We start from the raw sequence: 14796 nt of genomic DNA, 5'->3' as shown, positions 1-14796 counted from the left end.
CCCTGGACTGAAGAATCGCTGAGGGGAGAGGCAGTTTTCAGTCTGTTTCCATGGGTGAGGTTTTACAGAGTCAAAGCATCGCTCTTCTATTCGGCAAAAGAATCGGTTATTTTAAACATGCGATCTTCAAAATAGCTGGTCATTCCTGTTGCTAAGTAAATATCGAAACTGACATTTTCTTTTCTCTTAAGTGGCGTTGAAGACATATTCAAACAAATGAAAGCCCCCGTCCCATGGAAACCCCGTGTGATAACTAGTCTCCAGTTGGTATTTGAGCCCCTGAACTGAAGGGTTGTGGGTTCGATTTCAGTCAAGGGCATGTAGCTCTGTTGCAGGCTCGATCCCCGGCCCCTGACTGGGCCCATGCGGGAGGCAACCAATCAATGTGTCTCTCTCACATCAACGTTTCTGTGTGTGTGTGTCTCTCTCTTTCCCTTTGTTGATGTTCTGTTTGTGAACGGTGACGCTGAGATGAGCTCGGCGTGCAGGATTGAGTTTAGAGAAGCAGAGGGCTATTGCTAGTCAGGCAAGTAGCAAAGCCCCCAAAGCTCTCATGACGTTTATTCAGGGAGTACAGCAAATCACAATGGAGTACAGCAAGTGGCAATGACTAACAGGCATCCTTATGAGATCATCAGAGCTAAGTTATACATTAAACTATTAATTTCCTATGTTATACAAAGACCCTTTCCACCTGCAGCAGTGCACCCTCCCTTGAACTTTCCATGCCCTCATGGACTATTTATCGCCTCAAGGAAAGTTCTGCCTCTGAACAGTAAGTCTTGCTTGCAAGACTTTGTTCTGACTTGGCCCGCTTGCAGGCCCCCGTCTTGTCTTGGCAGAACGTCCTCTTCTAGTTAACTTCATTCCAATTCTAGTTAACAGCTACACCCTTCCACTCTCTCTGTGAAATTCAATGGAAAAAATATCCTCGGGTGAGGATTAACAGCAACAAAAAAAAATGAAGGAAGTAAATGGACAATAGAAGGCGGAAACATTTTTATGTGAAGATCGATAATAGAACCGATGGAAGACGTGCAATCAAACTAGAAATAAAGGGACCTGTTCGGATTTTTTATTTGCAAAGAAAATGTTTATCATAAACAATTGAAATTCAAATCTTCAGGCAAGTTAAAACTTAGAGGTTTCTAATCCAACCATTTTCTTCTAAAAATTATGTTTCTCAAAGGATTTTACAATGCGCTGAAATATGGTTTTTATTTCTGCCATTCATATTTTAAAGGGCTCTTTATAATATGACATCCTGAGAGAGATAAAGTGAGAGAGAGAGAGAGTTGAAACAAGCATCATTTCTGCTTAAATATTCATTACAATCTTAGCCCTTTGATATTTCATAGAATTAGTCATTGTTTTGACTATGTTTTTATAAAGCATAAAATCACTCTTGAAAAATTATGCCACCAATTTGTTTTTATAAACTCAACGTCACTTACTAATTCACACCATTTCCCCCCATTTTTCTGTTATTTACTTATTGTTCTCTTAGGAATTAGAAAGCCAAGATACACTAAAATATTTAAACAGCATAAAGTGCATGCATTGTAGAACATGACGTTTCTGAAATTGACCAACACGATGAATCTCTTGACTAACACTATGACAAGAAAACAAAAGCCAGTTGTAGGAACAAGCCTCGTGTTACCTTCGTCTTGAAACGCATCTTGGGTATTTTAACTTCCCTCTGTCACACTTTACTCTGAGTTCCATTGCAAAAGCAGACACCTCCGTCATATAATGATTTATTTTACAGACAAACTCAGTGTACTCGCCATGCAAAATAAGTCGGCTATTGTCATAGTGCCATTTCAGAAGTAAGTTATTCCTGTCCATTTCTTCCAACGATAAGTTGCAGGGCTCTGAAAAAAAAAGGAAAAAGAAAAACACCATTACCTTGGTAGACCAGGAAGCCGTGCGTTGCCTACTCATGATGACCTGGAAGTTTCTGGGCATTAGAGGAGCAAGTAAGCTAGTTAGAGTCAGTATTTAAGTCTGAAAAAATGTTCCAAGCTCTGTCCTAGCTGGGTTGGCTCAGCGGAGGAAGGGTCAGCTGGCAGACTGAGGAGTCCCCGGTTCAATTCCAATCAAGGGCATGTACCTTGGTTACAGGCTCAATACCTGGCCCTGGGGAGGAGGGTCTCATTATATTGAGGGCAACAGCCCTGAGCAAGAGGGTCTCCATCTATTGGGGCCAATAGCCCTGGGCAGGAGGCTCTCATTCTATTGGGGCCAATAGCCGTAGGCATTAGGATCTTGTTCTATTTCGGGCAACAGCCCTGAGCAGGTGAATCTCATTCTATTGGGCCAAATAGCCCTGGGCAGGTGAGTCTCATTCTATTGGGGCAAATAGCCTGGGCCGGAGAGTCTCAATGTGTCTCTCTCACATCACTGTTTTTTTTCTCTCTCTGTCTCTCCCTCTCCTTTCCACTCTCTCAAAAGATCAATGGGAAAATATTCTGGGGTGAGGATTAAAAAAAAACAAACCAAAACATGCTCTGAGCTCACAGGAAACACCGGCCATTTTCCTCTGTGGTCCTTGGTAGATGTCATTTCCCTCCACAATGATGCCCAGCTAACAACATGTTCACTTGCTTCATCTTTCTGGAGGCAGGTGGCCATCCCTATCTTTGTTTCTAGACCGTGCTCATGTTTTCTATTATAGTGCCAATCACACTGAATAATAATCACTTATACATATACTAGAGGACTGATGCACGAAATTTGTGCATGGGTAGGGTCCCTAGGCCTTGCCGGCGATTGGGGGCCCTCACTGGCACCCACCTTGGCCGGCCTGGCACCGCTTGCTGGCCAGCCCTGATGCCCCCCCGCAATTGCCGCCACCGGTTGCCTCCCTCTGCGGGGCGACCAGGGGGGCCATTGGGAAGCCCCCCGCTGGCACCCACCTTGGCTGGCCTGGGGCCTGCGGGTTGGGGGCAGCTCCTGCATTGAGCATCTGCCCCCTGGTGGTCAGTGTGTGTCATAGCAACTGGTTGTTCTGCCGTTTGGTTGATTTGCATATTAGGCTTTTATTATATAGGATTTACTCTTAACCACCATGGCGCATTCATCTCACCCATATCACACCAGTATCTGGTGAATGGTGTATACTTAACAAGCACTTGTTCTAGCAAACTGGACCTACAGTTATTTATGATCCAGAGGAAAGAATAGAAACCCGTGGTTCAATAAGCTCTCTAACAAAATAACACGCATGCAGTGTGTGCAGCTACTCAAGGAGAACAGAAAGGGAAGAAAAGGTGGTTGTATTTTATTAAATAGGAACACATACCTAAACACACTGGCGGTTCGGTCCACACTCCATCTACACAATAGGCATATACGGGCCCTTGTAGGAAATAGTGCGTCACACACCTGTACTCCACCAAGGAACCACTTTCAAAGCTGACATTGAGGAGGTTGATGTTAAGAATGAACCCGTGATCAATACGAGGAGGAGGCCCACACTTGCCTTTGGATTCTGCAAAAATACATACAATGACTTGCTATCATCAGTACCCAGTGCTCCCGTCCTGGCTGCAAAAGACAGTGAACTATTTCATGGAAAAGCATTGACAAGGCAGCTCTCCAGCCCGGCCGGTGTGGCTCAGTGCTTGAGCGTGCCGGAGGCAGCCAATCCATGATTCTCTCTCATCATTGATCTTTCTCTCTCTTTCTCTCTCCCTCTCCCTTCCTCTCTGAAATCAATACAAATATATATATATATATATATATATATATATATATTTTTTTTTTTTTTTTTTAAAGTTAAAAAAAAATCAATGGGAAAAAAATATCCGCAAGGAGGATTAACCAAAACACAAACAAACAAAAACCCCCACAAAATTCACTGATGGAGATTCCATGATGTCGGCACCGTCATCCACCTGCAGGGTGTGTGTGAGCTGGGAAATTGATCAGACCCCTCCCGGTTCCCTAGATGGGAGGGAGAAGGTGGTGCGTGGTCTTCGGTCTGACCTGTGAACCCTGGGGGCGACCCTGACCCTGCGAGGACCCGTAGAAAGCAGGCGCTTACCTTTCCTCATGCATAAGGGGTACTGCACTTGGCCCTGAAAGCACTGCGCCGACAGCCCGGACGGTGGGCTGGATGGCGCTAGGTCAAAGCCCGGTTTGCACACAAAGTCTATGAGGTCCCCGTGCAGCACCTTCCCTTCGTACTCCCACTTCAGCTCGATGTTGCTGCTCTCCATGTCCTCCTTGCTGACCTCGCACGGCTCTGCAACACCAAGCACTCTCGTCAGTTCTCTCCTCGTCTGACTAATAGGAAAGTGAGACGTTCTTTTTTAAAAAATATATATTTTTAGCCCTAACCGGTTTGGCTCAGTGGATAGAGCGTCAGCCTGCGGACCCAAGGGTCCCAGGTTCAATTCTGGTCAAGGGCATGTACCTGGGTTGCGGGCACATCCCCAATAGGGAGTGTGCAGGAGGCAGCTGATCAATGTTTCACTCTCATTGATCTTTCTAACTATCCCTCTCCCTTCCTCTCTGTAAAAAATCAATAAAATATATTTTAAAAATATATATATATATTTTTATTGATTTCAGAGAGGAAGGGGGAGGGGAGAGAGAGGGAGAGAGAGAGAGAGAGAGAGAGAAACATCCATGATGACAGAGAGTCATTGATCAGCTGCCTCCTGCACAGCCCCCGCATATTAAGAAAAATAATAACAACAAACAATGGTATTTACGTGAGGCAGTGGCTATGCTAAGTAGCCTAACTGTGGTCGTCATCTCACAATATTATCCAAGTTTATGAAATCATCACCTCGTACGCCTTCATCTTACGCAGTGTTTTATGTCGATGGTATCGTTAAAGCTGGGGAAGCTGTTTGACACATGTCACGTGTGTTCGTCTTACCTAAGCAAAGCGGGGCGGAGGACCACAGCCCATGGTCACAGGAGGACTTCTTCTCGCCCTTCATGATGTAGTACTCATTGCATCTGTATTCCACGAAGGCTCCAGTTGGGTAACTCGGCAACACGTCGCCCACAATGACCCCATGGGTTATCTTAGGTGGATACTGACAAATCTCAAAGTTTTCTAAAAAGAAAAAGGTTGTTTTTAAAATCGATAGGAACATGCAACCGCATAACGATACGATACAGTTCCCGCACCAGGGTGCCTCGATATTGTGTCTGATAGAATTTAGACAATTGATTTCTAAATTCGCCGGAAATGAGAAATGTTATTCAGGTCAAATATCTTGAAGCAAGACTAAACAGCAAATGTTTTGGGTTTTGTTAAATATGTTTTTATTGATTTCAGCAAGGAAGGGAGAGAGGGAGGGAGAGAGAGAGAGAAACATCAGTGATGAGAGGGAATCATTGATCGGCTGCTTCCTGTATTCCCTGCACTGGGGATCGAGCCCACAACCTGTGCATGTGCCCTTGACCAGAATCAAACCCGGGAACCTTCAGTCTGCTGGCCGACGCTCTATCCACTGAACCACATTGGCCACGGCATCAGCAAATGTTTTGCCTTAGCCTGAGGATGAGTATTTTCCCATGCTTGCTTGGGAACCAATGTAGGGGATGTAGATATTCTTAAAATATCAAGAAGGGTAAGCCATGCTCTTCACCCTGACCATCAGGGTCACGTCTACACCTGTCCCCTGTCATGATCCACTTTCACTCTTTCCTTCTCATCCCCTTCCTCTCCGATCGCAATCCAACCCAGGGATGGGCATTTCCAGTGGTCTCTCTCTTTAGAGCGGCGGTTCTCAACCTGTGGGTCGTGATCCCTTTGGGGGTCGAACGACCCTTTCACAGGGGTTGCCTAAGACCATCGGAAAACACATCTATAATTACATATTGTTTTGTGATGAATCACTATGCTTTAATGATGTTCTATTTGTCACAATGAAATTGGGGGTCACCACAACATGAGGAACTGTATTAAAGGGTCGCGGCATGAGGAAGGTTGAGAACCACTGCTTTAGAGTCTTCCTCTAACTCTGCTCACATCTCTACCGTCTCTGAATCGCTTTTCTCTTATCCTATAAGTAGCCCCGGCCCACAGGTGTGGGGAGATCTCTCCAGAACTGGATGGAGACATGAGAAGGTGAACAGGGAGGGGCGATCCCAGGGGTGGCCAGGTAGCCTAAAGGGTTGTGTCCTTTAGTAAAATGGACGAGCAGGGACAAGTGTCAGAGGGCGGAGTAACATCAACAGGAGTGGCCTAAGTCAGGAGCAGAGAGCTCCATCCTAAGGTTGTAGGACATCCAGGGAGGGGAGGGAGAGCCGGGCATCCAGGGAGAGGAGGGAGAGCTGGGCATCCAGGGAGGGGAGGGAGAGCCGGGCATCCAGGGAGGGGAGAGAGAGCCAGGCATCCAGGGAGGGGAGGGAGAGTTGGGCATCCAGGGAGAGGAGGGAGAGCCAGCCATGGTAGGTCTTTTCTCTAAAGAAACACGTCCCTCTCGCACTGTCACTTCAAGATCGTAAATCACAGCATCAGGCAAGTCAGAGAGCAGTGCCTCACCCGAAGGTCCATTCAAAATTGTTTTGGAAGCCCGGCCGGCCTGGCTCAGTGGTTGAACATCGATCTCTGAACCAGGAGGTCAGGGTTCGATTCCCCAGTCAGGGCACACGCCTGAGTTTTGGGCTCGATCCCCAGTGTGGGGCGTGCAGGAGGCAGCCGATCCATGAATCTCTAACATCATGGATGTTTCTCTCCCTCACTCCCTCTCCCTTCCTCTCTGAAATCAATAAAGATATATTTAAATTTTTTTTAAGTTTCCCAGTTCCTTACATTGCCTTCAGCTCTATAGATGGCTCTCTATATTCATGAAAAAAAAAAAAACCCACAGAGGGTCTAACTCTTCTATGCAATGGCCTCTTGCTATAAAAATGTGGATTAGCCCTAGCCGGTGTGGCTCAGTGGACAGAGCATCAACCTGTAGACTGAAGGGTCCAGATTCGATTCCCCATCAGGGCACATGCCTGGGTTTCGGACTCGATCCCCAGTGTGGGGTGTGCAGGAGGCAGCCGGTCCATGATCCTCTCTCATCACTGATGTTTCTCTCCTTCTCCCTTCCTCTCTGAAATCAATAAAAACATATTTTAAACAAACAAGCAAACCAACAAAGGTGTGGCTGAAATACAGAGAATGAGCCATGAGGCACCGCAGGCTTAGCCTTGGAGGCTACGTTGCGCACCTACCGACACACTGAGGAGGGCTTGTCCACGTTCCGAGCTCACAGGTGATCTCCCGGGGGCCACGGAGGTCAAAGCCCACCTGGCAGCTGTAGGCCACGCGGTCGCCGTTGAAGTAGGTCTCGGCCGTGCCGATGGCTTCGCCGTACTTCACCTCTGGCGGCTCATCGCAGGCAATCTTGTCTGCTTCTTCTGCAAAAGGCACAGTCGCGAGAGAAGAGACCGTTTAGCGACCCACGCGGCTCTCCTGGGGGGGAGCTGGTGGGAGGCGTCGCTGACCGATGCACTTGGGGGGGTCCGTCCACTTCCCGTTGACACAGCGAATCACCTCCAGGCCCCGCAGCCGGAAGCTCAGCTGACACTCGATGAAGACGGCCTCCCCGTCGTGGTAACTGGCGGCGATGGATTTCAGTTTGGCGTGGGGAGGCAGCGGGGGAGGGGGGCAGCGAGTTCTTTTTCCTTCGGGGAAAAACATCCACACAGTCAGTCCTAAAAGTTCCCCCAAAACACCAACGCGCCAGATGTACCGTGAAGAAGGGTGGCAGACAGCCCGGCCGGTGTGGCTCAGTGGATAGAGCGTCAGCCTGTGGCCTGCAGGGTTCGGGGTTGGATTCCCATGAAGGGCACATGCCCGGGTTGCGGGTTCCTGCACGGGGGCGTGCAGGAGGCAGCCGATCAGTGATTCTCTCTCATCATGGATCTTTCTATCTCTCTCTCTCCCTCTCCCTTCCTCTCTGAAATCAATAAACATATATATTTTTTTAAAAGAAGAAGAAGAAGTATGGCGGAAAGGATCGCAGACAGCCCTAGTCCGTTTGGCTCAGTGGATAGAGCGTTGGCCGGCAGACTGAAGGGTCTCCGGTAGGATTCTGGTCAAAGGCAAGTACCTGTAGGTACCTCAGCTGCAGGTTCGATCCCTGGCCTAGTGCAGGCGGCAACCAATCAATGTCTCTCTCTCTCTCTCTCTCTCTCTCTCTCTCTCTCTCTCTCTCTCTCTCTCCCTTCCTCCTTACCTCCCTCTCTTCCACTCTAAAAACCAATGGAAAATATCCTTGGGTGAGGTTTTAAAAAAAAAGAATATGGCACAGATTCTAGGGTCACCCCTTGATCTCCACCCTCCGATGATCAATCCTCGTGTCCTTCTTGCCCCCACGAGCGGGAAGTGACACCCGCTTCTAACCCATAGAACCCAGCAAAGGCGACGGGTGCCTGGGGGAGGCGGCGATGGATACGAGATTTGCAACACGACACGACAGAGTCATCCTCGCTGAGGGACGCTGTCTAGAAGGCAAGGGGCCGCGTCCACGGGCAGCCAGGGAGAAAGTGAGGCCCTCGCTCGGGCAGCCTGCAGAGCCCCGATGCCACCAGCCACCCCGTGAATGAGGCCGCCCGCTCCTGCCCAGCTGGGCCTGGTAGAAGCCTGCCGTCCACCCACACCTGGACCACAGCTCTGCTGGACCCGGCCCAGGAGCCAGGGACGCTGTGCCCAGAATCCTGACGCCCCGAAAAGCGCCAATAATACAAGTGTATTTACTCCACGACATTGAAGGGTGCATTTTCCCATCAGGAAATAGGAGGGCAAACCAGAGTGTTCCCTAGCAAAGCTGTCAGCTTGGGGTTATTGGATCTAGTCATTTCCAATTTAAAAAAAAAATGTATTTGCCCTGACCGGTTTGGCTCAGTGGATAGAGCGTCGGCCTGCGGGCTGAAGGGTCCCAGGTTCGATTCCGGTCAAGGGCATGTACCTTGGTTGTGGGCACATCCCCAGTGGGGGGTGTGCAGGAGGCAGCTGGTCAATGTTTCTCTCTCGTCGGTGTTTCTAACTCTCTATCCCTCTCCCTTCGTCTCTGTAAAAAAATCAATAAACTATATTAAAAAAAATAAAATAAAATACTTTAAAAATGTATTTATTATAATAAGAGATTTAAAATGTATGAGATTGTTTTTTTAAAAAAATACGTTTAAAAGACATATCCACTCAACAACCTAATACAAAATTTAGGATGTCTTTAGATTAACTGTATTAAAGTTTGCTGAAAATAGTAACCGATATAAGAGGCAATTTATCTTAAAAAATAGCACTCAGGCCCTGATCGGTTTGGCTCAGTGGATAGAGTGTCGGCCTGCGGACTGAGGGGTCCCAGGTTCGATTCCAGTCAAGGGCATATACCTTCGTTGCTGGCACATCCCCAGTGTGTGTGTGTGGGGGGGGGGGGGGGTGCAGGAGGTAGCTGATCGATGTTTCTCTCTCATCGATGTTTCTAACTCTCTATCCCTCTCCCTTCCTCTCTGTAAAAAATCAATAAAATATATATTTTTTAAAAAATAGCACTCAGGACACAAATTAGAGACTTCCCCCACCCCCTCCCCCAGAATTAGAGCTGGTTAAGACATGATATTTTGGCTAATAACCATGGATGGTACCAGGTGGGTACTGGCAATACTGGGGACAGTGTCCTATAAAGTATAGGATTGTCCAACCACTAGGCTGCATACCAGAAACTAATACAAAATAATATTGAATGGAAACTATAATTGAAAAAAATAATTTGAACATAAAAAAATATAGAAGCATTTTATAAAAAAAAAAAAAAGAGAGAGAGAGAGAGAGAGAGAGAGAAAAGACATGCTATTTTATTGGTAGGTGTGAAATTTTAAAAATTACCTTGGCATACAGGAAATTCTGGGTACCAGCCAAATTCGTAGCATTGGACTAAATCAGGTCCACTTAGATAATAATTTTCATGACAGAAAAACTGAACGACATCTCCTTCTTCATAGGTCGGCTTGACAGGTTGAAAATAACCATTTTCTATTGATGTTAAAGGGGTGCATACTAATTCTAAAAATGAAAGTAAGACACACACAGAAAAATGTAATTATTTTCCTGCTGGAATAAAATGCACCTACCCCTTGCATGCCATATCTGGAACAGACATTACTAGATTTGCCGTATTCCATTTCACAAAAGGAAAGCTTTTCCATTTATATATATACACTAGAGGCCCGGTGCATGAATTCGTGCACGGGTGGGGTCCCTCAGCGTGGCCTGCAGGGATCGGCCAAAACCCACAGTCCAACACTGCCTGCAGCTCCTGCTCATCCCAGCCCCCCTGCATCTGCCACTGCTGCTGCTTGATAGGCTCACTGCTCGTCTGGTGCCCGTCGGTCAGCTGAGCGGCGCTCCCACTGTGGGAGCACAGAGACCACCAGGGGGCAGCTCCTACGTTGAACGTCTGCCCCTTAGTGGTCTGTGCACATCATAGCGACCACAGTAGGCTTTTATATAGAGAGACTAATGATCATTAGGCTGATTTTAATGTAGTTATTTGAGCAAAAAGGAATTTGTTTTCCTATTAGAGAGCTTTCAAGGATCAAAGCCTACTCTAATCAAAACCAGAAGCAAAAAAAAAAAGTGGGGTGGGGGGGAAGGTGGGGGGTAAAATTGACCATAATCAGCATCACAGAATGAGCATCACAGAATCAGCATCACAGAATCCCTGTCGGAGGGAGAGGAGGCTGCAGGGTGGAGGCCATTGTATTCCCAAGGAGAACCTACTGGTGCACGATGGTGGGAGAAGCCACCCATGCGAGCGACACTCGGCCTCCTCCTCCGACTCTCCCTTCGTGCTGTAGTAGCCGAGGTCGCATCGGTACCGCACTTTGTCCCCCAGGCGGAAGGCGGTCTGCGCTGTGGAGTAATTCCCGTGAAGTAATTCAGGAGCCAAACACGTGTCTAACAGAAAGTACGGTTATATGTTATGAACGTCACCACCGAACCTGAAGAGCCGAAAGAAATCTCCAAGCGACTTTTCACTGAATCTTAAGAACAAATATGGCAGCTACAGATAAGCGGAAGCATATACTATGTTCATGGATAGGAAGACTCAACAGCATGAAGATGGCCACGCTGCCCAAAGCAATCTACCGATTCAACGAAATTCCTGTCGAGATACCAATGGAGTATTCTACAGAAGTAGAGCCAACATTTCAAAAGTGTGTATGGGACCCCAAAGGACCCCAAATGGCAACAGGGATCTTGAGAAAGAAGAACCAAGTGAAAGAAGTCACCCTACTGCTATCAAACTCTAACACAAGGCCATAGGCATCAAAACAGTATGGTGCTGGCATAAGAACAGACAGGTTTGGGAGATGACGGGCGCACACGTACCCTGCTCCTCCCTGCAGGCCGGCGGGGACGACCACCCGTCGGGGAGACACTGCACCTCCTCCTCGGCCAGCCCCGCGGGGGTCGTGTAGCCCGAGGCGCAGGTGTAGCGCAGCTTCTCGTGGACGCTGTACAGCAGTTTCGCCTCCGAGATGTGCCCGTTGGCCAGGGCGGGCCGTGCGCACTTTTCTAGGGAGAAAACACGTCTGCTGAGCTGGATGCCATGAAGCTCGCCTTCCAGGCCCACGATTAGGGTCCTTCTGGGACTGTGAAGGCGGAACACGCTCACTCCGCGCCCCCTGCTTCTGTGTAGGTTTGGAAATAGCCCGTGTGCTCGCAGGCTCATTCATTCTAAAAGCGATTCCATTGGACGGTGGCGTGCATTGCATTGCCCACTCTCGGTTCTTAGAGTCATTCATTCCTACCTCTCCCGCGTCCACACTGAGAAAAGATGCCCAGAGCTTCCCACTCGCTGTCACTAGTGGCAAATAAAAGGAATTTGTTTGGGTTGACTTCCCACCATGTTAAGTCCACTGTGTTTGTGGATCGTTCACACCCTTAACGAAAGGACGACCCTACTGTGGGGACCCTTCACCAATTCTCCGACGTCAAGGACCCGTCTGGCTGCCTGTGTACAGTCACCACACAAGTTCCTCTTCCCTTAAAAGTAACGTGATTGAATAACAAGTCCAGTGATTATTTCTATTCTCTTCACGGGGAATGAGGAACAACAAAGAAGGAAAGCAACGCTTTAATGAGAAACATTATTTACACAATTTCAGAATATGCCTTCATTTTGTAAAAATGAAACACCCCCGGCTGGGCCCGTGTGGCTCAGGGGTTGAGCATCGACCTAGGAACCAGGAGGTCACGGCTCGATCCCCGTTCAGGGCCCAGGCCCGGGTTGCAGACTCGATCCCTGGTAGGGGGCGTGCAGGAAGCAGCTGATCCATGAGTCTCTCTCATCATTGATGCTTCTCTCTCTCTCCCTCTCCCTTCTTCTCTGAAATCAATTTTTAAAAAGAAAGTGTATAAAGATTAAAAAAAAAAAAAAGATGGTGGGAGGAGGCCATAGAGGTGCTAAATAAATGGTGATGGGAAAAATAAAATAAAATAAAAAATACAGGACAGTGGGCCAGTCCTTACGTTGTTCATTGACCTCTTCTATTCATTTATTTTTTTTTTTTATTGATGTCAGAGAGGAAGGGAGAGGGAGAGAGAGAGAGACACATCAAGGATGAGAGAGAACCATGGATCGGCTGCCTCCTGCACGCCCCCTACTGGGGATCGAGTCTGCAACCCGGGCATGTGCCCTGACCGGGGATTGAACCGTGACCTCCTGGTTCCTAGGTCGATGCTCAACCACTGAGCCACATGGCCCGGGCGGCCCCTTCTGTTGAGGACGGAGGAGGCGGGCTTGAGCCGGCCCCGGCCCGGACTTACTGAAGCACCTGGGCTGGGGGGACCAGCCCCCCGCGGTGCAGGTGGTTTTGTCCTCTTGCTTCCCCGACTCCGTGGTGTAGCCGGCCAGGCAGGAAAAGGACAGTGTCTGGTCTGCGGCCATCGGGAAGTAAAAGCTCTCGAACGTGTAGTAATAGACGGCGATCCTCCCATTCTCCACGCGGGGCAGGCCGCAGGGTTTGTCTGCAAGGAGGGGACAATCAGGCCACAGCCTCAGGACGCCGGAGCCGACACCGGGACACTGGTGACCGAGCCACACCACGTGCCCCTCGCAGCGCTGGCAGGCACGCTGACCACCCGCTTCGTTGTATCACCAACATGTTTAAGGATTTGGGGGACGATCCCCTTCCATGGGAATTAACCAGCAAGCCCACCCCCCCAACCCCCAACACCCAACAGTCAGGGGGACCCCGGGCAGGCGGCACCCACTCAGAAAGCTCTCCCCAACTTCATGAAACAGCCTTTCGATGAGACGGCGTGCAAAAGCCACAGTGTCTCAGCAGAGGAATAGAACCACAGGAAATGACCCTGCAAGTATTATCTTTTTTTAAAAAATATATTTTTATTGCCAAAACTGGTTTGGCTCAGTGGATAGAGCGTCGGCCTGCGGACTGAAAGGTCCCAGGTTCGATTCCGGTCAAGGGCATGTACCTGGGTTGCGGGCACATCCCCAGTAGGAGATGTGCAGGAGGCAGCTGATCAATGTTTCTCTCTCATCGATGTTTCTAACTCTCTATCTCTCTCCCTTCCTCTCTGTAAAAAATCAATAAAATATATTTTAAAAAAATAAAATAAAAATAAATAAATATATTTTTATTGATTTCATGGAGGAAGGGAGAGGGAGAGAGAGAGAAACATCAATGATGAGAGAGGCTCATGAATCGGCTGCCTCCTGCACATCCCACACGGGGGATAGAACCCCGCAACCTGGGCATGTGTCCCGACCAGGAATTGAACCCTGACCTCCTGGTTCATAGGTCAGTGCCTAACCACTGAGCCACGCCGGCCGGGCGGTAAACACTATCTTGACTTCTACAGCGTAGGCCCTCTCACTGGTCTTATGCGACATAAATGAAACCAAATAGTGTGTATTTTTTAGGTCTGACGTCTCGTTTCACCTTTGGTTTGTGGGATCCACCCATAACTGGGCCGTAGTGGCTAGTCCCTTCCCTAGCTGGTATGTGTTCCATCGTTGCCATGCCACAGGTAGCCTATTCATTCGACAATTCATGGACACTCAGGTGGCTTCCCAGTGAGAGATAGAATATGGCCTCGGCTCATTTTCAATAATTTGTTTTTAATGTGAAAACTGTCCATCACCCCCACCAGGGAGATAAAGTGGCCAAACAGCTGTAACCAATCAAGGCTACAAGGACGATCAGGGAGATCGTTAAGACCAACCAACCCCTGAGGACTGGTGGTTTGGAGCTGGCAGAACAGATGGGACCACCAGGTGGGAGTGGTCTCGCCTCGCAGTGACCCCTCGCTCACCTCTCTACACGCTCGCGGTCCTATAGGAGCACCTAAACGACACCCACACTGAGGTGCGGGAGCCGGGAACCCACATACGGGAACAAGGGGCCGCCAGGGCTCCTCACCCCGTTCCCAGGAAAGTCCCGAGTGTTCCTCCCGGCACGGGAGGCCCTGCTTCTCCGGTGCGTCTCGGTAAAGGAGGCGCAAACCACCAGGCAGGGCTGCCGCCTGGGCAGTGGCCGCTGTTCCCGGCTCCATGATGAACTCTCTGTCAGGGTCAACTCTGGCTGCCTCGTCTTTGGATTCTTTCCCACGAGAAGCCAAGAACCCAGAGAGGATCATGGGCCACCCCAACCCCTGGGTCACCTGGATTCTTTTATGAACATCTTGTTGTCCTTTCAGTTACATAGTTAATCATCCATCCTGCAAGCTTTTTCTTTATTTTCTGTCAATCCTCACAGAGGATATTTTTCCCATTGGTTTTTAGAGAGAATGGAAGGGGAGGG

General features: G+C 48.7%; 1 protein-coding gene across 1 annotated transcript; it reads right to left on the bottom strand.

The window, feature by feature from the left end:
* Positions 1-490: 490 nt before the first annotated feature.
* On the bottom strand, positions 491-14632 carry F13B (coagulation factor XIII B chain). Its single transcript, XM_036355193.1, has 11 exons — positions 14416-14632; positions 12800-13000; positions 11360-11545; positions 10748-10924; positions 9854-10030; positions 7468-7647; positions 7195-7380; positions 4895-5077; positions 4052-4252; positions 3308-3496; positions 491-1877 (listed from the first exon to the last, which is right to left on the bottom strand). The coding sequence occupies exons 1-11, from the start codon at positions 14630-14632 to the stop codon at positions 1660-1662; spliced, it is 2115 nt and encodes a 704-aa protein (XP_036211086.1). The 3' UTR covers positions 491-1659.
* Between the last annotated feature and the right edge of the window lie 164 nt (positions 14633-14796).

The sequence above is a fragment of the Myotis myotis genome, unplaced genomic scaffold (assembly GCF_014108235.1).
Source record: "Myotis myotis isolate mMyoMyo1 unplaced genomic scaffold, mMyoMyo1.p scaffold_m19_p_21, whole genome shotgun sequence".
In the NCBI taxonomy this organism is placed as follows: Eukaryota; Metazoa; Chordata; class Mammalia; order Chiroptera; family Vespertilionidae; genus Myotis; species Myotis myotis.
Note: the sequence above shows the minus strand (reverse complement) of the source record. Positions and strands in the feature narration are given on the sequence as shown.

Excerpts from the sequence above, each read along its gene's own strand:
- F13B (XM_036355193.1), bottom strand. The coding sequence starts at position 14,632 with ATGATCCTCTCTGGGTTCTTGGCTTCTCGTGGGAAAGAATCCAAAGAC. Across the intron at positions 5,078-7,194 it reads AAGCCCTCCTCAGTGTGTCG|AAAACTTTGAGATTTGTCAG; the intron begins GTAGGTGCGCAA and ends TTTTCTTTTTAG. Across the intron at positions 4,253-4,894 it reads CTCCGCCCCGCTTTGCTTAG|AGCCGTGCGAGGTCAGCAAG; the intron begins GTAAGACGAACA and ends TTGGTGTTGCAG.